The sequence below is a fragment of the Myotis brandtii genome, unplaced genomic scaffold (assembly GCF_000412655.1).
Source record: "Myotis brandtii unplaced genomic scaffold, ASM41265v1 scaffold550, whole genome shotgun sequence".
NCBI lineage: Eukaryota > Metazoa > Chordata > Mammalia > Chiroptera > Vespertilionidae > Myotis > Myotis brandtii.
In genome coordinates, this window is record NW_005370043.1 from 2,143,380 (window position 1) to 2,165,386 (window position 22,007).

Here is a 22,007-nt window from a genome sequence, read left to right on the forward strand (position 1 = left end):
GGCCCCTGGGGAGCAGCGCCCGCCTGGTGCCCCTGCGGCTCCTGCTGCAGCTGGTGGAAGTGGCTGCTGGGCCTGCTGCTCACCTGGCTGCTGCTCCTGGGGCTGCTCTTCGGCCTCATTGCTCTGGGTACGTGGTGACGGTAGCAGGGCAGCTGCCCATTCAAAGGGCAGGAATTGGCTGTGTCCCAAGTGTCCGGCATCAGAGCAGAGCTCTGTGCTGTAGGTGGGGAAACAGGCACTGGGAGGACGCCACCTAGTGGCGGAGATGGGATTCTGGTGCAGCTCCGTTGCCCAGGCCCCCATCCCTGCAGCACTGCTCTAGGCTCCCAGCTGCCTGGGTAGTCAGGCCAGGCCTTCTCATAGCAGTTTTGCCCGCCACAGCTCTGTAGGCCTCACACAACTCCCGGGAGGGTGAGGGCCAGCACTATCACACTCTCAAATGAGAAGACTGAGCCCATCCACCCAGACCAGGTTTCTTTAAAGGTCAATGACAATTTTGAGTAGCTAGCCATAATCTGGCTGCTAGCCATAAGCATTCTATCAAATTGTCCCCAACAGCCTGGCCTGTGTGGCTCAGTGGTTGAGCATTGACTTATGAAGCAGGAAGCCACAGTTCGATTCCAGGTCAGGGCACATGCCCAGGTTGAGGGCTAGATAATTAGTGGGGGACAGACGGGAGGTGGCCAATTAATTCTCTCTCATCATTGATGTTTCTATCTCTCTCACCCTTTCCCGTCCTCTCTGAAATTAGTAAATATATCTGTATATTTAATATGTCCCCAATGGCAAGAAGAAGTTCCCCAGCCCCCAGAGTCCCCAGTTCAGGCTTCCGGGGGAGCGAGTGTGTGCTGGGAAGGCACTGGGCTGACCCTCGGCTGAGCTGCCCCTCTGCCCTTTCAGCGGAGGAGGTGCGGAAGCTGAAAGCGCGTGTGGACGAGCTGGAGCGGATGCGGAGCGGTGTGCTGCTGCAGGAGCAGATAGAGAAAAGCAACAAGGAACGGCTGCAGGGGCTGGCGCCCGATGTGGGCACAGGCATGGGCAAGTCTGGGCTGGATGCTTCCAGTCAGGAGGCGCTCTGGCTGTTCATGAGAAACAAGCTGATGATGGAGCAAGAAAACGGTGAGCACATCGCAGGGCAAAGGGCCAGCCTGTGTGTGGAGTGGTACCTGCTCAGGGGGCTCTCACACTTCCTTCACTCTCAGGACCAGTACTGTGAACCCATTTTACTGTTGGGAAAACTGAGGCCTGGAAAGAATTGCCCACTATCACACAAGTAGCACATTTTAGAATCTGAATGCTAGTCCTACCCTCAGTTTCTCCCCACTTCACCACAGAGATCCCTTTCGTGTCTGTGTGTCACACAGATGTGTAACCTCTAGTAACTCGTGGTTTACTCTCTCTTCTAGGCAATCTCCGAGGAAACCCTGGCCCTAAAGGTACTGTAGTGGGTTGAGCCCTTTCCCTCTTGTTTCCTGAATTTGGAGCCCTGTTTTCTGGGATTAGAAAGCTGTTTTCCAAATTGAAGAATGAGCAATAGACAAATCTTACAGCATCTGTTGGGAGGGTTGAGAATTGGCTGTCCAGTCAGAATATCTCAGGACAGGAAGGGACCTAGGACATCCATCCTCTGAGAGGCTGGTGATGTGCCAAGTGACACAGATGGAGACTGAGAGGAAGCCACGCCCCACGGCAGCTCCCCCTGAAATGCGGTTCACCTGCTGTCAGCTGGTCTTACAGACTATGAGAGACAGGCCCTTGGGTTCTCACCCCATTCACAGTTGTTTTATCTTTCTTATTTTAGGTGACATGGGAAGTCCAGGCCTCAAAGGTAACTTTTACCTTAATTATTAGTGAGGGTTGACGGTTTAAAGCAATCAGCGAGCTCAGAGAACGCCTTGACATGCTCTTGGCCATTGCCCCTCTGTGGTGGGACCATGAATTGCAGAGCAGCCTGCAGACCCTTGGGCTTTGGTGGGGCAGGGGCTTCGTGACAGAGCAGGCCTCTGCATCACTGGCCTTCGCCCCTTCTCAGGGCTCCAGGGACTCCCAGGCCCTTGGGCAGCCTGTGTCGAGGGCCTACATCTACCCCCAGCTCCAAAGGGCAGTCAGAGGGCCTGCTACTTCTCAGCTTCCCCAACCCCCTGGCAGTTTCTATAAATACAGATTCCTGGGCCCTGCTGAGAATCAGGTGTTCCTGGAGCAAATGCTCTGGGGCTAGACCTACCCTCTACCCGGGTTTTAATTCTGATGAATCAAGTCAGGAACCACCATTCCAAGTGTGCCACCTGCTCTCAGGGGTCTTAGCCGGGGGAAACTGGGGATAAAACCCAGCCGGTGGGAACTGAGCCTCCTGTGGGGGTCCAGCAGGAGCACCAGCACCTGCCCCCAGGGGTTTGCAGGATGTAGGCACAGGAGCAGGTGCCCACAGTGCGAGTCAGTTGGGGACAACCGCATGCTACCGTGTGTGGCACACACGTATGTGCTGTAAGAAATGGATGTATTTCCTCCGAGAAGTGGTTTGACGATCAATGGGGTGGGCCCATGGTGGGAGGAGGCGGTTTCCAATTCAGGGACCACAGCAGCGCCCCTTGATCTAGCCGAGTGGGGTTCACACACTTCAGTGTGCGTGAGCATGGACAGGAGATTCTGGGTTCCACTTCCAGAGCCGCTGAGTCAGCAGTCCTGGTGGTACAGGTGGGTGGGGACAGGAGTCTGCAATCCTGATCACCCCAGTTTATTCTGAGAATCACTGTTGAAGGTGACAGGGTCACCTCTCTGGGCTCCATCTTCCTTCCCAAGAGATCCCTGTGCCGGAGTTGGGGTTCCTGCGCTTGGTGGTCCTCTTCTCTTCAGGGTTGCCTGTCTCCATGCACACGCCTGGGTCACCGCCCCAGCTCCCCTTCCCCAGGACTCCAGTGTGGAGGTCACACCCCCTGACCCTGCTGGGCATGGGGACTGAAGGTCCTGGAGCCCCTGAGCCTGCAGTTGCCAGGAAATGTGGGCTGCCCAGTTAAATTCGAAGTACAGATAATCTTTCACTATAAGTATGTCCCAAATATTACATGAGACATACTTACACTAAAAGTTTATTCAATGTTTATCTGCAATTCAGACTTCCTGGGCACCCTGTATTTGTATTTGCTGTATTTGGCAATCCTGTCTGAATCCACCTGGTGGGGCTCCTTTAGGTAATGGCCCAAGTCCTGGAGCTGACTTCTCTTTCTTATCTCTGTCCCGCAGGAGATCGGGGGCTCCCTGGGACTCCAGGTGCGTAGTCTCTGATGGCGCGGCTGGTAGTGGGCTGCTGGGCCCTGGATCCCAGGTCCTAGGAGGTATTTTCTTGTATCTACAGGCATCCCTGGGCTCTTGGGACAACCAGGTCCAGAAGGACCAAAGGGACAAAAGGGCAGCATTGGTAAGAACTGCTTCTCCACCCACTCCTTCCTCCCTCCCTCCCTCTCTCAGTAGACATTTATTAAAGTGCCCACTGTGTGCCAGGACATTTTAGGTGTTGGGGAGACATCAGTGAGTAAAACAGAAACTCCTGCTTATGTTGGGGTGGGGAAGAAAGATAATAGATAAATATGTGAAGTTCATAGCAGGGTAAGAGGTGGTTGAGAATGGGAAAGGCAGAGGCTGGTGGGACATGGGGAGTCCCGAGGGAGCCCTCAGGAAAGGCCTCCCTGAGAAGGTGCCATGTGAGCCAAGATTTGAGGGGATGAGGGAGCCGGGCATGCGGAGAACTTGGAGCAACATTCCAGGCAGAGGGAGCAGCCACAGGCCTCGGCACAGGTGTACCCACTGGTCAAGGAGTGAGGAGGAGGAGGAGGAGGAGGAGGAGGAGGTCGAGATCGTAGGGGCCTCAGCTAGAACCCAGAAGGGAGCTGGAGAGTCCAGAGAGAGGGTAGTGAGCGAGGCTGACCACGTGGGGCCCTGGGGGCCTCGTGAAGACTTTCCCAGCGAGGAGAAAAGCCATTTGCAGATTTGGAGCAGAGGTGGGACATGATTCTCATGCATTTTCAAGGGTGGCTCTGGCTTCTGGGTTGAGCCTGGGCTTCAGGGGACCAGTGCAGAGACTCCAGGCAGGCGTCCTACCAGCGAGATGCTGAGGCATGCGGAGAACTTGGAGTAACATTCCAGGCAGAGGGAGCAGCCACAGGCCTCAGCACAGGTGTACCCACTGGTCAAGGAGTAATGAGGAGGAGGAGGAGGAGATAGTAGGGGCCTCAGCTAGAACCCAGAAGGGAGCCAGAGGGTCCAGAGAGAGGGTAGTGAGCGAGGCTGACCACGTGGGGCCCTGGGGGCCTCGTGAAGACTTTCCCAGCGAGGAGAAAAGCCATTTGCAGATTTGGAGCAGAGGTGGGACATGATTCTCATGCATTTTCAAGGGTGGCTCTGGCTTCTGGGTTGAGCCTGGGCTTCAGGGGACCAGTGCAGAGACTCCAGGCAGGCGTCCTACCAGCGAGATGCTGCTCACGGAGCCCTCAGGGCCCTAACTCTCATATGGCCATTTCTCTTTCTAGGAGAGCCTGGCATGGAGGGACCTGTGGGCCAGAGAGGGCGTGAAGGCCCCATGGGTCCTCGTGGTGAACCGGGACCACCTGGGTTTGGAGAGAAAGGGGACAGAGGTAAGAGGCAGTTCCTTCACCAGGAGGGTTAGTTACATCCATTTTTCTCACGAGCATTTGCGGGGCATCGTGAGCCAGGTCTTGGCCAGGCCTGGTGGAGGGTGTGGGCAAGGCCATAGGTCCCGGCCTCAGGCCGAGAACCTTGCAGAGCTCAGAATGCAAGGAGAACATGGTCACGGGGAGAAAGGGTCTTCCCATGTCGGGTGACGAGGAGTCAGGGCTGAGCTGAAGAGCTCGGAGCAGGCCTGGCGGAAGGCGGAGTGCGGTTCAGATCCTCAGGCCTCTCTTGGCTGGAACTAGCCAGGAAGGAGGCATGGAAAGCCCCAGACACAGGCCCAGCCCTGGAGAGGTCCGGGAAGATTTTGCAATTAGATTCCTAACCATGAGTCTGTTTTTTTTGTTTGTTTTTTTTTTTTCAAGAAAAACCAAGCGTAGGCCCCAGAAATCCTCTCAATGCCAATAGGTTATGAGCTGAGCAAGAAGCATAACTTTTAACTTCCCTTTCTCTTAAAAATATTGCTCAATAAAGCAACAAACATGTATCCAGTATCTAGGGTGCCAGACTTCATGGAGCATAAAGGCTCTGAGGGTAGAAACTGAAGGTGTTTTGCTGATTCATGGTTTGGGGAGGTACCCAATGGCTCAGAGGCCACTGGCAGTGTGGGGACCACCCCCCACTGACACCCCCAGGCTGGGTGGACTCTCTCAGAGTGCTCATTTCTCCCCAGGGTCTGGTGAACCGGGTGTTCCTGGCCCACCTGGCGTCCCGGGTTCTGTGGGTCCCAAAGGTAAGTCAGGTGCCCAGGATGGTACCCAAGTTTGCCATGTCTTGGATAGATAACAGAGGTCCAGGTGCTAGGATCCCAGACAGCCTTAACCCTCTGCTCCAGGCCTGTGCAGGGGCGATGGGCCCACAGAGGGTCCCCTACAAAGGAGTGGGGGTCAGGGTTGGGGCTGGTTTGGGCTGCATGGAGGATTTGAGGCCGTATTTCCATCTGTTTTCAAGGGCCCCATTATGTGGCCCCTAAGTGGGTGGATGGGTCAGGAAATCAGAAATCAGACCATCTCCTCACCTGTCTGGGCCCAGATACACACATTCAAAATGCAACGTGTCTGAACCACCCGGGAGAGTGGGCCTTCTCGATCTGATGCCCACGGCTCATCTCTCCTCCCTCCTCTGCCCCAGCCCAAATGTTTTACTCTGACTGGGAAGGAGCAGGGCTCTCTTGATCCCACCAGCTTCAGCCTCCTCCCTGAGGATGACTTTGCACTGGACTTGGGTCATCTTAGAGCAGCGGTTCTCAACCTGAGGGTCGCGACCCCTATGGCGGTCGAACGACCCTTTCACAGGGGTCGCCTACGACCATCCTGCATATCAGATATTTACATTACGATTCATAACAGTAGCAACGTGACAGTTATGAAGTAGCAACGAAAATAATTTTATGGTTGGGTCACAACAGGAGGAACTGTATTTAAAGGGCCAGAAGGTTGAGAACCACTGTCTTAGACCCACTGGCTCTGGGGTCCTGGCAAGAACCCAGACCGTGTGGGTGGCCTGCACACACAGCCCTCGCTGGGAAGTGAGCCCCACGCCTCCCCCTGGCCTTCCCCGTGGGCTCAGCTCCCCGGCCTGGGTCTGACCCTCTGATCACTGTTGTTCTGTCGTCCTTCCAGGTGCCAGTGGTTCTCCAGGCCCACAGGGTCCCCCAGGTCAGTATGCTGCTTATAACAGTTGTTATTTCTGGGGCAAAGAAAGTGCTGCCAAAAGGGAAAGCAAACATTATTTAAGCAAAAGAAGCGAATTTAAAGAGCACCTGGAGGTACAAAATCCAGGTCCACACTGTCCCCTGTGGCTGAGGTCAGGTACCAGGGAGCCCCGTGAGATGGCCTGGGGCCTGGGCCCTCTGGCGGCTTCAGCAGCAGGCAGCTCCCATCCTGCCCTCACCTCTGAGCAAGTGCCTGCCTCTCCCTCATGTCTTCTGGCCAGATCTCGTCCTGCTGTCCTGGGAATCTCGAGCCACAGCCCACAGTGTAGTGCAGGCCAGTGTCTCTGTCAGTGTCCCACAAGGTGCCCTCTGACCAGGGCCTGGTAGTCACAGGGGCAGAGAACCTGGACCAGGATGACGTGGAGGGAGGTGGGGGGGGTATCCGCAGAGAGCAGCTCATGATTTTTGCTCCAAAGTGTGTGTGCAAGTGCCTGGGTGTGTGCACACATGTGTGTGTACATGGTTATGTCCCGTCTGCCTGCATGCATGTGTCTGTGTCCATGTCCGTCCGTTCCAAAGCTGGAGCACTCACCCACTTGCTTGGTTTCCTCTGCTTGCAGGCCCTATAGGTCTCCAAGGGCCCCGAGGTGAAGTGGGACTCCCCGGCGTCAAAGGTAAGCTGGTGGGAAGGAGCTGGGTAGGGGGAGATGTCACCCTGTAGGTGCCAGTCACTCAAGAAGAGGTCTTGGGGGGACAGAGGGGGTCAGATGGACATAACCAACAGCCTGTGCAGGCTGACAGGCACGCAAGGAGAGGGGAAGTCAGGATGGTGGGCGGGATGCCTGTCTTCAGACACAGGCACTGCCCTTCCTGTCTTCCTTGCCAAGGCTCTTTATGTCAGGTTGGCCATTACCTTTACAGGTGACAGAGGTTCTATCGGACCACCAGGACCTAAAGGTATGTTGCTCCCCCTGCTGCTCAGACATCACTAGAGCCTGCCTGACTCCTGGGAACCCAAATGTGACTCGTGCCCCAGCATCCAAGAACACAGATGACTCTGGCTCCCAGACCCTGGGGCTGGGAGGGACGTGCCTCTCATATAGGGAAACTGAGGCACAAAGAGGAGTCACAAAGCACCCATATTGCAGCACTGTGGGTGGGTAGTCCTTGGGGTGGCGAGGATGCAGTATTGAGGTCCTCCTGCTCTGGCCATCCTGTGCCCACAGCATCCACTGTATGACAGGGCCGGGGGCAGCGTGTGTGTGGAATCAAATGTGCCCCTTTGAGTTCATAAATGACGAGTTCTCGCCCAGATTCTGCTGACAGCACTTCCAGGCACAGTGAGAACTGTTCTGCAGCAGGGTCCCTCTAACGGGGTGAGAATGCTTTCCTTGCTCCTGACTGATGCTTCCTGCCCCCCACCCCATGTTTGTTTTAGGTGACCAGGGTGAGAAAGGACCCCGAGGCCTCACAGGTCAGTCCTACATGGGAATCCACTTTGATCATTGAAAGACATTTTATAACTCTACTGGGCACTGGAGGTGGGAAAGAATACAGAGGTATGAGATAGAATCTCTGTCTACTTCAGGGAACTTGCAATCTACAAAACACAGACGAATGGCATGAAGCGCTGGCTGGAGACAAGCCAGCATCAGGCTTGCCAGACAGTAAACATCTGTGCAGAAAAGGGAGTTAGGATTGTCACTGGTTCTTTTGGGAAATCCAGTTGAGAAAATTAAGCTCTTCCCAAAGTGGCAGAAAGTTGACACCACTTGTCCCCCCCATCCACTTACCTACTGCCAACTCGCATGATTAAAAAGGAAATATATATATATGTATATATGTATATGTATGTATGTATGTATGTATGTGTGTGTGTTCTATATATATATGTATAAAAGCCTAATATGCAAATTGTCCCCATGGGAGTTTGCTGGGAGACTGATCACTCTCTATGACATGCGCTGACCACCAGGGGGCGGTGTGAAACGAAGGAAGGCCCCGGCCGGCAGCCAGAAGGCCCTGATCGGCCCTGATCGCCAGCCAAGACTAGGGACCCTACCCATACATGAATTTCATGCACCGGACCTCTAGTTAATAATAATGATACTTTAGCGACAAGGAGCTGCTCTCTGTTGCCAAGGAAATAAGATTCAGACACACTCAGCTGCAGACCAGGCTCATGCCTGCTGCCTGGGTGGCCCTGACCATAGAATTTAAGTGGACACTGTGTCCCCAACCTCTCTGGTACCCAAAGCTCATCTGGTTGGGGAAATGGCAGGCTTAGAGGTGGGCAGGGAGGGAACAGCATTCTACCCTGGTCAAGGATGCAAAGCTTGAAAGCCTCTAACCAGTAAGGCCCTTTCCTTTGCAGGCGAGCCAGGCTCCAGAGGTCTGCCTGGTGCTGCTGGGGAGCCTGGAGCTAAAGGAGCAATAGGTGAGTGTCCAGAGGAGTGAATGCAGCAAGTCTGTCCCCTTCCGGTCATCATCATGGCTTTGGAGTTGAGATCCTTCTAGAGCCACCTCTCCTGTTCTCTGACCCGCCCACCCCCTGGTAGAGGATCTGCTTACAGACCGTTTCTGGGCCTGCACATCCCTCCTGGGGCTCAGAGAGCAGCAGTCTCCGTGGGTTTCCCACTGCTCTGGCAGGGGGGCTGGGCAAGACATGGCCCCCACCCTGTCCCCAAGCCACTCAGGCCCCTGGAGAGGATAGGCAATGCCAGGCTCCTCTGGAACCCTCTATATTCCAGACATAGCCATGACATCCCAGGGCTGGTCTCACAACCAGATCCAGGGGCATGGAGCTGACCAAGGGCCAGGTGTTTAGCACCAAGTCCCAGGAGAGATTAAACCCCATCAATGGGGGATGTGATTTACCTTCTCAATCATTTAAGAAAGTGTTGTGGTTGAGCATTGACCTATGAACCAGGAGGTCACAGTTCAATTCCCAGTCAGGGCACATGCCCGGGTTGTGGGCTTGATCCCTAGTAGGGGGCATGCAGGAGGCAGCAGATCAATGATTCTCTCTCATCATTGATGTTTCTCTCTCTCACTTCCCCTCTGAAATATATATAATGAAATTGTTAGGAAGTGTAATTCTATGCAGGACCCTTTGCTGGGCAAATAAGATGCTTCCCCTCCCTCGAGGGGAGAGAAAGCCTGTAGGAGGTGACAAGTGCCGTGAGAGGTACAGAGTGTGAGGAGGAAAGCTTGCACCCAGAAAGGTGGAGGAGGCAGCATTTCAGATTGTCCTAAAAAGTACAAGAAGATTTTGATCATGGTCAACTCGGAAAATTCCATGCAGGAACGATAACATAGTCAGGAAAGACAGAGATGGGAAAAGCAAGACGTGGTCCCAGAAGGACCTCAGGGAGGTTGGCCTCACTGGAGCGGAAGAGACAAGAGCTCGGAGGAGCTCGACTTCCAGGACCTGGAGGGAACGAGGCCGGCATCTGCTTTACTGAGCATCTGGTGTGGGCCGAGTCCTGCCCAGGGCACTGGCGATGCAATGGGAGTCACCGAACAGTTTTAACGGGAAGAGAGAAGTTACTGGTGTGGGGAAGAGGGCAGGGATAAAGCCGTGACAGAGGCTGGGCTGTTCCACCTTTGGCGGCCATGGAAGGGGCCAGCTTGGCGCGAGCTTGATGGGCAGCATAGGGAGGGGGTCCCAGAAGCAGCTCCCAGAGTCCCTGATGAGCTGTGGTTCTGCTTTCCTAGGACCTGCTGGCCCCGATGGACACCAAGGCCCAAGAGGTAGGTCACTGATCGGCTCTCCTCACTGTCACCGCCTCCCCCGCCCCCACTCCCTGCCCTGCCCACGCCTTCTAATCACAGCTACGAGGCACGCGCCACGTAGAAACATACAAAGCCGGGTTTATTGCTTTCTCCTCCCCACCTGCCTGCAAGTCACTCAGTAAAACCCTAAGAAAGCATCAGCTCAGGTCTGCTGGCCAGTTCAGCGCTCCCAGAAGGAAAACATTTGTACGTTGGTCATACTCTCTCCAGGTGAACAAGGTCTCACAGGGATGCCTGGGTTGCGAGGCCCACCAGGACCTTCTGGAGACCCAGGAAAGCCAGGTAACCGCGGGAAGAGGGAGCCACACCCTGCTGAGTGTGTGTGTGTGCGTGTGTGTGTGTGTGTGCGCGCGCGCGCGTGCACCTGTCTCGTCCAATTTTCCTCCAGCAGCTCAGCAGGTAACTGACACAACTGCGGGCTTGGCTTTGTGCGGGGGCTGTGTCCTGACCCTCTGAGTCACCAAGTCTGGCAACTGCGAAGAGAAAGGTGGACCGGCTGAAAACAAGGGGCAGAGTTTCCCACCACCTCAGCACCTTGCTCCTCGGAGCCTTCCCTCTGGCCCACCTCCCCTCAGGCCATACCTGGACCCTCACTAATGCCCACCAGTCTGAGGAGAGAGGCCATCTCCACGAAGGCCCAGCAGAAGCAAGATGCTCGGGGCTGCAGGAGAAACAAATCAAAACACACTGAGAAAGCTGTGAGGGGCCAGACATGCATCAGTGGTGGGGCAAGCAGGAGGCCTCCTGGCTCCTCTGTTGGGAACACCAAGGAGAGAGCCTGGGGGCAGCATGAGGGGGTCAATGAGGGTGTGTTTTCTGGGTTCGTGGCTCTCAGATGCCAGAGGTCTCTGACCCCAAACAGACTGAGAACCGCTGCCCGAGGGAGCAGTGGGTCACTTCACTGCTGAGTCCAGTGCAGGGAGGACCCCACAGTCTGGCTGCCCCAAACCCAGGGCCTGTCCTCCTGCCCCACCAACCCCACCGGCTCCTGCATTCGACGGTCTGGCTCCTCAGCCCTTCAACTCTCCCTCGTGTGTTTCTTTTCCGTAGGTCTCACAGGACCCCCGGGACCTCAGGGTGAGTCACTGGGTCACTCCATTCCAGCCTTCCAGCATCCAGCAATGCCTCTCCTCAGTGCCCTTGAGTCTCCTCTCCTGCCCTCACTCTCCCAGCGGAAATGGGCGCGGATCCCTTTGGTGTGCATCTTGAGAAGCACCTTAGGAAGGAAGAACATGCACCGAGCAATCTAGAACGGCATCCTGGTAGAAATGGAGTTAGCGCTGTGCCCGTTCTGCCTGCCTGTGCCCTGCTCCCCTCCGGCTCAGGCCCAGGAGTTGGCTGGCCCTGCAGCAGCCCACATCCCCTGGCGTGGAGGAGTGGGAGCTCACCGTGCAGTGGGGCCCAGTTTCTCTGAGACAGCCTCAGCGTCCAAGTCCATCCTATAGTCGGGCCCATGTGCGCTGGCACCACACCCAGCCCCAACCTAAAGGGAATTGAGCAAAGATGTAAAAAGAAATCAAGCAGCAGGTCCCCCAAAAGCTGAGCACACAGGGACGCCCTGCAGACACTCCCTGCTCCCTCGTGGAGTTCAGGAGACACCGGCGAGGCAGGAGCACAAGGCAAAGCCAGGGAGGTCTGCAGGTAGCGGTCAGCGACTGTGGCCATGCTGAGTGACAGGGCGCTGGCCAACCAGAGGGTGTCGGAAATTGCTGGGCCTTCATTATCCTGACTGACTTGTTTTCAATCACATCAGGACTTCCTGGAACCGCTGGCCGACCAGGCGCTAGAGGTAAGTGACTTTCCAAACTAGATTTTCTTTCTTTTCACTTGTCATGTTTGTGGGAGGGGAGGTGCTGGCAGGAGTGAAGCCCTGTCTGGGCTGAGCCCGGATCAACAGTGGCATCTAGTGGCGGCTGTGAGGCTGGGAGCCAGGGATCTGCTCTGCTCAGTGAGGCCCTGAATCCTGAAGCCTCTGTCCTTCGACCTCTCAGGACTTTTCCTACCCAAGCCCGTTCCCAGTGAGATCCTGAGACACCACTGTGGGAGACGAGAGAGTGGGAGTGGGAATGACTCCCAAGTCAGCCTCATTTCAGCGTCACTGAAAGACAAACTCTGCCCCTTCAGGGAGTCCCAGCTCCTTCCAAAAGCGATCAATGCTCCGGCCTCCAGGGTGTCTGTACAGAGACTGGTGCTTAATGCATCCTGCACACTCCCCTTAGTTCATTAAAATGCCATTAGCCTGCAGGTGAGAGGCCCAGGAGGGGTCTCAAATGCAACCAGAGGCCTTGCAAATGAGTGACTGGGTCACTAATTGATCCTGGAAACAACGCTCTCCTCTTCTTCCCCTCCCAGGTGAACCAGGAGCTCCGGGCAGTATCGTGACGGCAGGTAGGCAGGCCCTGAACTGCGCATTCCCATGTGCCAGCATCTGCCCGGGCTCTGCCCTAATGCCCTCCGAGAAGCACCAGTCTGAGGACACAGTGCTTGGGCAGGATGCAGGGCTGGGCTTTTCGGGTCAGCAGTGAGGCCGTGGGCGGAGCTTCGACGTAATGAGAACAAGAGAGGAGGGCCCAACCCGCTCACAGCCTGGCCTGGGTCCAGCACCCCGGAGCCAGGACAGTGGGCTCAGTGTTGCCTGTGTCTTCTGTTTTCAGAGGGCCCCGCTCACAGCCTGGCCTGGAGCCAGGACCGTGGGCTCAGTGTTGCCTGTGTCTTCTGTTTTCAGAGGGGTCATCGACTCTCACTGTCCCAGGCCCACCAGGCCCTCCTGGAGCCATGGGACCCCCAGGACCACCAGGTGCTCCAGGTCAGTCTGTTTTCTTGCTTTGCTCCCAAATCAGCAGCAGGCCTAGGTAGCGTTTGACAGTACCCGCGTTTCAGTACCTGAAATCCAGGAAAGGAACCGAGGGAGGAGTGTGAGGAGGAGCTGAGAAAGCCCCTCAGGCAGCCTAGCGAGGCCTCGTCACACACCCGCAAGTATCCCACACACTGCACAGGCCTGGCTTCACCAGACCCGACAGCACGTGTCAGCCGCTTTCCCAAGGTCGCACAGCTAAGAAGTTTCCTCTTAGAAAACAATTTGATACTATGCATCAAGGGCAACAATTTGATACTATGCATCAATACTATGCATTCCTAAAATGCTAGGAATCTATTTGGAGAAAATTTCCCCAAATTGTTCAACCATAATGAAATCGCTACAAAAGTATGAGGACTTAGAAGAAAGTAGCTAGGGGTTAATAGTATTATTGAAAACAGCAGAATACTCGATAAAGTGTGCTCTGTGGTTGCAACAATATTTTTACAAGATGCAAAAAAAAAATGTATAGGTGATATTTTCTATTTTTTCCAAAAAGCCTGTTATTCTGATATATAGATGGGTTTGAACTGTGCAGGTTCGCTTATACACAAACTTTCTTTTGGAGATTTGTGACAACTTGAAAAAAAAACTTGCAAACAAACTTTATGACTTTCTTAATAACGTTTTCTTGTCTCTGGCTTACTTTATTGTAAGAATATAGTATATAATATATATAACATATAAAATGGTGTTAATTGACTTATTGGTAAGGCTTCCAGTCAACAGTGTGCTATTAGTAGTCACAGTTTTTGTAAAATCAAAAGTTATATGCGAATTTTCAACTGCACAGAGAGTCAGCACCCCTAACCCCCATGTTGTTCAAGGTTCAACTCTATTTTTTCATTATCTAAAAATGTTCACATGTAAATGAAATACATGATTTAACATGACCAATGCGGGTATGGACCAGCCTTCCCTCCTGATAAGCTCCAGTGAGGGAGGGGGCACTGGGGCACGTGGAAGTCCCTCGTTGTTGAAGAACAGTGTCTGAGAGGGTGGTCCTGCCCATCCCAGGGGCCCAGTGCAAGCTGACCTCTTTGGGTTACTGTCCCATGCCTTGTGAGGAAGCTAGGTGTGTACCCAGGACCCACCTTGTCTTCAGCTCTTTCTAGAACTGGGACCCTGGAGGTGTGACAAAGCCTTTTCTTCCCCTTTTCTTCCTCATTTCCAGGCCCTGCTGGCCCAGCTGGTCTCCCAGGACAGCAAGGTATGCCATGCCTGAGAGAGCACACACCTGGTGGTCTCAGTCGGGAGGGCTTCCTTCCCAGGCTGGACGTGAACCCCGGTCTGTAAATAAAGCGAGACATGCAATTGGAGAAAGGGGGTGAGGGGGTGACATGGTTCTTCACCAAGGGCTTGCGAAGCCTCCGCTGCAAGGCAGGGGTCCGCCGGACAGGGCAGTGAGGCTCTGTGGCCACCTGGTCAAGCTCAGCTGTTCTTACTGGCCTCGGGCCTCTTGTGACCAGACCCTGATTATGGTGTCCAGAGACTTCTCCAAATACCAAAACACACACAGTAGGGCTCGGGGAAAGCCAGTCCACTTCCTCCTGTTTGCAGTCAACGCTCTGGCCTGCCGTGCCCCAGGCACCTGGCTGCAGCAGTCACCGGAGGGATTTCTGCTGGCGGCATCCACCTTGACTCTGTCTCTCCCACAGGCCCGCGAGGGGAGCAAGGACTTGCTGGTGAATCGTTCATTAGCAGCAGCAGCTCCATCTCTGAAGTCCTCTCTGCCCGTGAGTGCCCTGGGCAGGTGCGGGGGGCGGGGGCTGGGGGGCAGTGGCAGCAAGGTCAGGACATGGGCCTGTGGCAGCTGCACCAGTGAGTCGTCGGGGCCCCAGATTCGGTGAGGATGACAGTCCTCTGGAATGCAGTGCCGGCAGCAGGGGCTTTGTCAGCATGGGGGGTGATTCACGGGATGGGGCAGCTGTCAGAAAGGGTCTCAGATTTCAGGGTCACGCAGGGCCTCTGAGTGAGCCAGACACTGGCCAGTGTCGCTGGCAGCAGTACTGCAGCCCCTCTCACGGGGACCAGGGACCAGGGTTCTCAGCCTCAGGCCTGGCCTGGGAGGGTGGACTCCTGGTCCTCCTGGTCCCAAAGTCCGTTAAGGAGCGCAGGTGGAGATGCTGCCGGGCCTCCACCTCAGCACCTGAGCGTCTACACAGCCGACTCTGGTCCAGCAGTCACGTGTACCAGACATTGTGCCATGACATCCACCGAGTCCTCCCAGGGCCCCTGTGCCGTGGCATCTGTCCTCACGGGGCCCCGTGCTATAGGCCATGTGCCTCTGGTTTACAGAGGAGGAAGTTGTTGCTGGAAAATGTTGAGAACATGTCCCAAGTCACCAACTAGAAGTTCGGAGCAGAGATTTGAACTCAGGCTCTCCGACACTGAAGCCATGTTCCTGCCTAGCACTTGCTGCACCCATATGAGCTATCAGGGAGTTTGACTGTAGCCCTGCCCTGCCTCTGAGCAAGGGCACCACAGCAGAGGGGGTCTGGTGTGTGGGTGTGCATGGAGCCCAGGGTCTGGCACTGATATCCTGGTGAGGGGAGAAGCTGGTGGGAAGCACCCCTGTGTCAGCTTTTGCTCATTTCCGTTTTCTTCTCCCTGCAGAGGGTCTTGATTTACGAGGTCCCCCAGGCCCCCCTGGACCACCTGGGCCTCCAGGTGAGCATCTCAGGGATCTTTGGAAGGTGGGGAATCATGGGGCACCGGGGAATATAGGCACTTAGTGAGGAAGCAGGCCCTGCTCCCAGGTGCAGGATCGGCTCTGTAAGTTCAGCGTTGCCTTTTCCTCACTCTCTCCTGCAAGACCTTCAATTCCAGGCCCCCCAGGCCCCAAAGGAGACCAAGGTGAGAGCCGTGTCGTAGGGAGTACAGGAGCCTGCATGTGCCCAGCATGCCCAGCTGGTGGCCAGGAGAGTTTGGATGAGGCTTGATGAGCTGGGGCATTTCTTCATTCTCTTGCCATATCCCTGGAGCATGGGGTAGGGGAGGCGTGATGTCAGAAGCTGTACACAGGATTCCTGCCTCTGCATTGGCCGGGTGGGAGGAGAGGCAGGAGCCCCAAGCCATGTCTGTCCCAGCCCTGGAGCCCCATCCCCTCCCCATGGGCCCCTTGAATTCACAATGTCTGGCTCATGTGTATCTCACAACTCTGAGCCTCCTTCCCTCGGGCCCCCCAGGCTCCTGAGGACACCAGGGTAGAGCAGAGCTGGCATCAAACAAAACCTGGGGTGGGGGTGGCAAAAGCTGGTGGTCCAAGAGCCTTTGGCCAGAGATCAGTGTGTGTCTCCATGAGTGACTGAGAACTTATGTGCTCGTGGGTGTGTGTGGGGGGGGGGGGGGGGGGTGCCATCTTCTGTTCCTTAAAGTGAGTGTATTCCAAATCCAGTGTGGTGGGGTGGGGGGGGGGGGTGCACTACTCTAGGTACTGTGCTCGTGGGTATGGGTTTGGGTGCGTGTGTGTGTGCATGTGTGTACTACTCCAGGTACTGACTGTCTATTCTGTCTTCCTCGGGCGAGCAAGGCATCCCAGGGTTCTCAACCTCAGGTAAGTGCTCAGCCCTCACCTCCACCCCACCGCCGCCACCACCCCCACCCCCAATGCAGGCTCTGGCTAAAGCCACTCCCAGCCCTGGCTGACTGCACTGTGTATGGTGTTGGCTTCCAGGTTCCAGTTCTCTGGGATTCAACCTGCAGGGACCACCAGGCCCACCAGGACCCAAAGGTGACAAAGGTCAGTAAGGGAGCAGCCAAGAAGGCAGTGAGGAGTAGGAGTAAGTCTGGCTCCCAGAGCCCAAAGAGTGACCAGCATATATGTATTGGTGCTAAAGCCTTGAGGGGAAGAAAGGAGAGGCTGAAGGGAGGAAGGGATGAGGATGTGGGGACACACACAGTCTCTGCCCAAAGGGAGCTTGTGGTATCATTGAGGAAACAGAGATATGAGACAACTGTTGAGCCACATGCTGATAGGTGTGGTTGGGCTTAACCAAGGAAGGCTTCCTGGAGGAGGTGATGTAAAAATGGCTTCTCATTTTGGATTCCAGGTGATCCTGGAATTCCTGGTGGTTCCTCTCAAGGTAAGAACCAAAGGTGACCGAAGTTCCTTTCCCCTTCTTCAAGGCTGGTCATTGCCAATGAGGACATGGATTCATTCATTTATTCAGCTATGACTCAGTGTTGATTAGGCACTTTCTCCACATGCTAGGATCTCTGAGCTGCCTTAAGGTTACATGTTAGTGGGGCAGAAGGGAAGAACCCCTGTGTGTGAAGGTGACTAACAATGCCAATGATACGAGATGGAGATAGAACAGGCCCTGGGAGCTGGGGGTGTTCAGAGACGAGGGAGACTGTGGGATGGTGAGCAAGCTGCCCAGAGAGGAGTGAGTGTTTGGCCTGGAGAGCTCCCATCTCTGTGCCCCTTGCAGACAGTGGCTGCTGCAGGCACTCCTATCCTCTCCTTTTGGGGAGCCTTCTCTTTGCCACTGTCCTTTCTACTACTGAGAAAGACCCTCCCTCCAGATGGTGGGAGCAGTGCCTGGGCCCCTTTGTCTGCCCCTAAGGTGGAGAAATCAGCTCAGGCTTTCTTTCTTCCAGGGGGATCATCATCTGGCACCATGTTCACGCAGGGCCCCCCAGGCCCCCCTGGACCGCCTGGGCCTCCGGGCTCCATCAGCAGCTCTGGCTTAGAGATTCAGCAGTACATCTCTGAGTACATGCAGAGTGAGTGCCAGGCCAGTCGGGCAGTGTGTGTGTGCGCGCGCGCGCGTGCGCAACTGCATGCACATCTGTGTTGGAGGTCAGCAGTCTGTATGGCCAGGCCCAGGTCTTCCACCCCTGCATCCGAGACAGCAGGGCCATGAGCTCCTGCCTGCTAGCTGCCCACACACACGACCTCAGCCTCACCCCAGTAGACACTCGCATACCCACACGCTTGTCCACATGCATACACAGCTACACACTCACTTTCACATGCGTTTATTCCCGACCACATCCCTGTACTCCCCATGGATGTGATTTCCACAAATGTGGGCAACAGAGCTTTGCTAAAAAATGGGCGGCTGAAGTCTTGTTGGTCCACAGCCCCCGAGCACCCTCTGACCAGCCGAGGCCACTGCCTCAAGTTTCTTTATCTGTAAGGAGACATCTAGGCTCCCTGCTTGCTCTGCCTTGGGCCCGAGTGTGGGGTGTGGTAGGCATTTCATCCGGTGCTTCAGGTCACCTCCATGGGAAGCACATGCCCACCTGGGCACAGGCTTGACTTTGCTTTGTTTGTTGGCAGGTGACAGTGTTAGGTCTTACCTGTCTGGAGTTCAGGGTCCCCCCGGCCCACCTGGTCCCCCCGGGCCTGTCACCACCATCACTGGTGAGACGTTCGACTACTCAGAGCTGGCGAGCCTCGTCGTGAGCTACTTACGGAGTAAGCCTCTCCCACCCCTGAAATGACCCTTCCCCGATGGCTCACTGTTCCCGGAACCTTGTCTCTTAATTTGCTGTTGGCTTTGCCTTTCTTCTGAACATGACATTCAAATCTGAACCCAGGGTAATCAGGCCCCCCTGGAGCTGGCTTCAAAAAGACTTTGTCACATGAAGAAATGCTGCATAGCCATGTTCTGTGAGCCTTCTTGCGGCTGAGGGCTGTGTCCTAAATATGTGAAATGGGATCCTACGGGCTGGCGGGATCTGGTAGGCCTTAGGCTAAAGTACCTAGATAACAAACTGCATTTACCCAACAAAATCAAAAGAATAACCTTCCACCTTTCCATGCTTTAAAAACAACCTCCTAATGCCCCCCTTGGTTCATCTCCCCCAAGTGGAAACAGCCCGTTGACCAGTCTGATTCTGGAGTAATGGGGGTATTGCTTCAGTACAGATACGCAGGTAACCCCAGCTTCCCTTCCCGACAGCTTCCGGGTACAGCATCAGTTCATTGTCGGCTGCCTCCATCACTTCTGAAGACATCCTGGCTGCACTGCAGCGTGAGTCTCTTGCAGGGGCTAGATGTGGGAGCCCCTTTGCCTTCTCCTGACCTCCCTTGTCAGGCACATCTTGTCCCTCTGAGCCTTGTGAGGGCTGCATAGGGATAGGGGAGGTGGTCTTTCAGGACAAGGAGCCACTCCCTCACTGCTCCCAACCACTGACGGAAAGGAGGCAGCAAATCTCCTTGCTTCCAGAGCCAGGCAACGGGCAGCTGCCCCTCAGATACCTGGAAGCTTGCAGATCCCCCCTCCATCCCCGCTTCTCCCCCCGCCCCCAGGCCTGAGAACCAGAGCTCACATGTCACTTGGCAGCCAGTCTGTGCAGGGAGACCAGACTGTCCGGTGGCCCAGGTGATGCTACCACATCCTTTCCTTTCAGGGGATGACGTGCGGCAGTATCTACGTCAGTACCTGATGGGCCCTCGGGGCCCTCCAGGGCCACCAGGAGCCAGTGGAGATTGGTCTCTCCAGTCTTTGGACTATGCAGAGCTGAGCAGCCGCATTCTCAGCTACATGTCGAGTAAGTATCTGTTCTTTGCAGGCCACGGTGGTCAGGAGTTCAGGCTGACCTTCCTTGAAATGTCCCATGACCCTCTCCTGCACAGACCCAGAGGGAGTGAGTGGCATTCAGAGCTATTCAAACCCGAGGCCGCAGAACAGGTCAAAGAGCCTGGTGAGGGAAGCCAAAATGAGTGTTGGGCACCGTCCTGCATGGAATTTGCACACGACTCCCACACTTCTCTATAGACACACAGTTCTCTATATACACACTTCTCCACACACACACACTTCTCGATACACATTCTCTATACAAACACACCTCACTTGTACATTTACAGACACACATCTATACATATAATCACACACACTCCTGCATACATACACATACACCTCCATACACACATCTCTCTATACACACACTGGTAGGATGGATATGAGCCCTTTGTAACCTATGCTCTTCCCAGGACTGGGGCCCCTCCTTGGCATCATTATCCTGGGTTATATGTCTGCGTTCCTCTTTCTGCCTGTCCCTTCCTACTGCCTCTTCCCTGTCTTGCCCCCACTTCTGGTTACATTGCTTGTCTGGCTTCCTCTCACAGGTGTTTCTATCTGCCTTCCCTATCTGATGTGAATCCATCACAACTTGGGATTTTGTTCCTCAGGTTCTGGAATTAGCATTGGACTTCCTGGCCCCCCGGGGCCCCCTGGCTTGCCAGGAACATCCTATGAGGAGCTCCTCTCCTTGTTGCAAGGTAAGGCGGAGCAGGGGACATCTGTCCAAGGGGTTTGGGATGGAAGGCAGAGCTGCCTGGCCCCGGCCATGACCAACTCCTTGCTTTTCTTTGGCATCTCAGGATCTGAATTCAGAGGCATTGTTGGGCCACCAGGTCCCCCTGGGCCACCAGGGATCCCAGGCAACGCGTGGTCCAGCATCAGCATGGAGGACCTCTCATCTTACTTGCACAGTAAGGCGTGGGGAGCAGGGGTGAGGAGGGCAGAGGGCTACATTGTTTTTATAAGGGCAGCTGTGGAGTTAAATCCACCTACAGTTACCAAGTCCTCCTGCAGCATGTACAGGGCTGGGCCCTGGGGGCCTACAGAGGGACATATGAGCTTTGAGGTGCTCAGTCCGTCCCATCAGCGGGCAAATTGGGGAGGGACATTGCTCCCAGGTGCAGCACTGCTCTAAGGGCAGCTCACGAGCCAGTGTGTCATCCATGATCAGGAGCCAGGCAGAGTTCAACCCTCAGGGGCAGGAGGGCTGAGGGGTGGGTTGAATGCAACTTAGGATTGGGAGAGGGAGGGCCAGTCAAGGGAGGTCATTCCCTGGTGGTGCCCTGGGTGTGAGTTCTTTCCTCGCCCTCTCCTTCCCAATAGGGGCCCCTGAGCTGGGAATTCAGCATTCTCACAGAGCAACGCCTGACCTTTTTTTCTCTTGCCTCCTGCTCAGCTGCTGGCTTGTCCTCCATCCCAGGCCCGCCAGGCCCCCCGGGTCCCCCAGGCCCTCGAGGGCCTCCGGGTGTCTCAGGAGCACTGGCAACCTACGCAGCTGAAAACAGCGACAGCTTCCGGAGTGAACTGATTAGCTACCTGACAAGTAAGTGCCCTAATGCTGCTGTCCTCTATGCCCCCTTCCCAGACCTTGCTTCTCCCTGTCAGCGGAGCAGAAGGCGAAGGACCCTGGGAGGCCAAATACATGACAGGCACTAGTCAGAGAAAGCCCAGTGCCTTGAAGTTCATATCCTGCTCAGGAGTGTTGAGACTCTGAGAGACCCCCCTTAACTCCCACTCTTTCTCTCCACCCAGACCTGAGCTCCCACTCATGCAGCTTCCTCCCCACAGGTCCTGATGTGCGCAGCTTCATCGTGGGTCCCCCAGGCCCTCCTGGGCCCCAGGGACCACCTGGAGACGGCCGCTTGGGGTCCATGGAGAGCTCCTACAGTCAGGGCGGCAGCTCATCAGCCAGCAGGAGCACCTCCTACAGCTCTTCCATGGGCGTAGGAGGAACCAGTGGAGGCTCCCTGGGTGAAGGGGGAGCCTTTGGCTCGGAAGGGGGCGTGTATGGCAGTGACAGCGGACTGTTCGGGGCTGGCTTTGCTGGAGGTCTGGATTACAACGAGCTGGCTGTCCGGGTGTCCGAGAGCTTGCAGCGTAAGTTGGGGCACTTAGGCCTCTGTGCTGTGGAGGGAGCGGGAGCATGTGAGCCGTTCCCCATCTAGGCTGCAGAAACTCACCCTCTCATTTTGGAGCACCCAGGTTGTGAGGCCAGCAATTCTGGAGTCAGAAGGACAGGGACTGAAGACAGGAAGCCCCAACCTAATTCTCAGTCAGCTTAGTTCAAGGGGCCCCAGACAAGACCAGAACCTCTGCTGCAGGGAAGGGAGAATATTGGGGTCTTTGTGCTTCGCTTTCCCACTAACTTGTGTGGGTCTCAGAAGTCTTTACAACTATGATGGTTTCTGCTGGGGCTGAGGGGAGGTTGTTGGCTAAAAGGCTTCTGATGAAAAGCCACAGCACAGAGAAGACAAGGAAG

At 55.3% G+C, this 22,007-nt stretch overlaps 1 protein-coding gene across 2 annotated transcripts in view; it reads left to right on the forward strand.

Moving 5' to 3' along the window:
• COL17A1 (collagen, type XVII, alpha 1) overlaps positions 1-22,007 on the forward strand; it is a 52,838-nt gene that overhangs the window by 28,704 nt on the left and 2,127 nt on the right. For both annotated transcript variants that reach the window (XM_014549413.1, XM_014549414.1), the window contains exons 18-50: positions 7-127; positions 901-1,119; positions 1,407-1,436; positions 1,802-1,828; positions 3,241-3,267; positions 3,353-3,415; positions 4,524-4,628; positions 5,357-5,416; positions 6,306-6,341; positions 6,958-7,011; positions 7,259-7,294; positions 7,776-7,811; positions 8,712-8,774; positions 10,055-10,090; positions 10,343-10,414; positions 11,183-11,209; positions 11,886-11,921; positions 12,485-12,520; positions 12,858-12,938; positions 14,164-14,199; positions 14,648-14,725; positions 15,606-15,659; positions 16,522-16,545; positions 16,666-16,731; positions 17,042-17,074; positions 17,592-17,717; positions 18,277-18,414; positions 18,902-18,973; positions 19,353-19,493; positions 20,137-20,226; positions 20,329-20,439; positions 20,925-21,071; positions 21,317-21,625. In XM_014549413.1, coding sequence (XP_014404899.1) covers positions 7-127; positions 901-1,119; positions 1,407-1,436; positions 1,802-1,828; positions 3,241-3,267; positions 3,353-3,415; positions 4,524-4,628; positions 5,357-5,416; positions 6,306-6,341; positions 6,958-7,011; positions 7,259-7,294; positions 7,776-7,811; positions 8,712-8,774; positions 10,055-10,090; positions 10,343-10,414; positions 11,183-11,209; positions 11,886-11,921; positions 12,485-12,520; positions 12,858-12,938; positions 14,164-14,199; positions 14,648-14,725; positions 15,606-15,659; positions 16,522-16,545; positions 16,666-16,731; positions 17,042-17,074; positions 17,592-17,717; positions 18,277-18,414; positions 18,902-18,973; positions 19,353-19,493; positions 20,137-20,226; positions 20,329-20,439; positions 20,925-21,071; positions 21,317-21,625 — 2,590 coding nt within the window. The remainder of the gene's footprint in view (positions 1-6; positions 128-900; positions 1,120-1,406; positions 1,437-1,801; positions 1,829-3,240; positions 3,268-3,352; positions 3,416-4,523; positions 4,629-5,356; positions 5,417-6,305; positions 6,342-6,957; positions 7,012-7,258; positions 7,295-7,775; positions 7,812-8,711; positions 8,775-10,054; positions 10,091-10,342; positions 10,415-11,182; positions 11,210-11,885; positions 11,922-12,484; positions 12,521-12,857; positions 12,939-14,163; positions 14,200-14,647; positions 14,726-15,605; positions 15,660-16,521; positions 16,546-16,665; positions 16,732-17,041; positions 17,075-17,591; positions 17,718-18,276; positions 18,415-18,901; positions 18,974-19,352; positions 19,494-20,136; positions 20,227-20,328; positions 20,440-20,924; positions 21,072-21,316; positions 21,626-22,007) is intronic.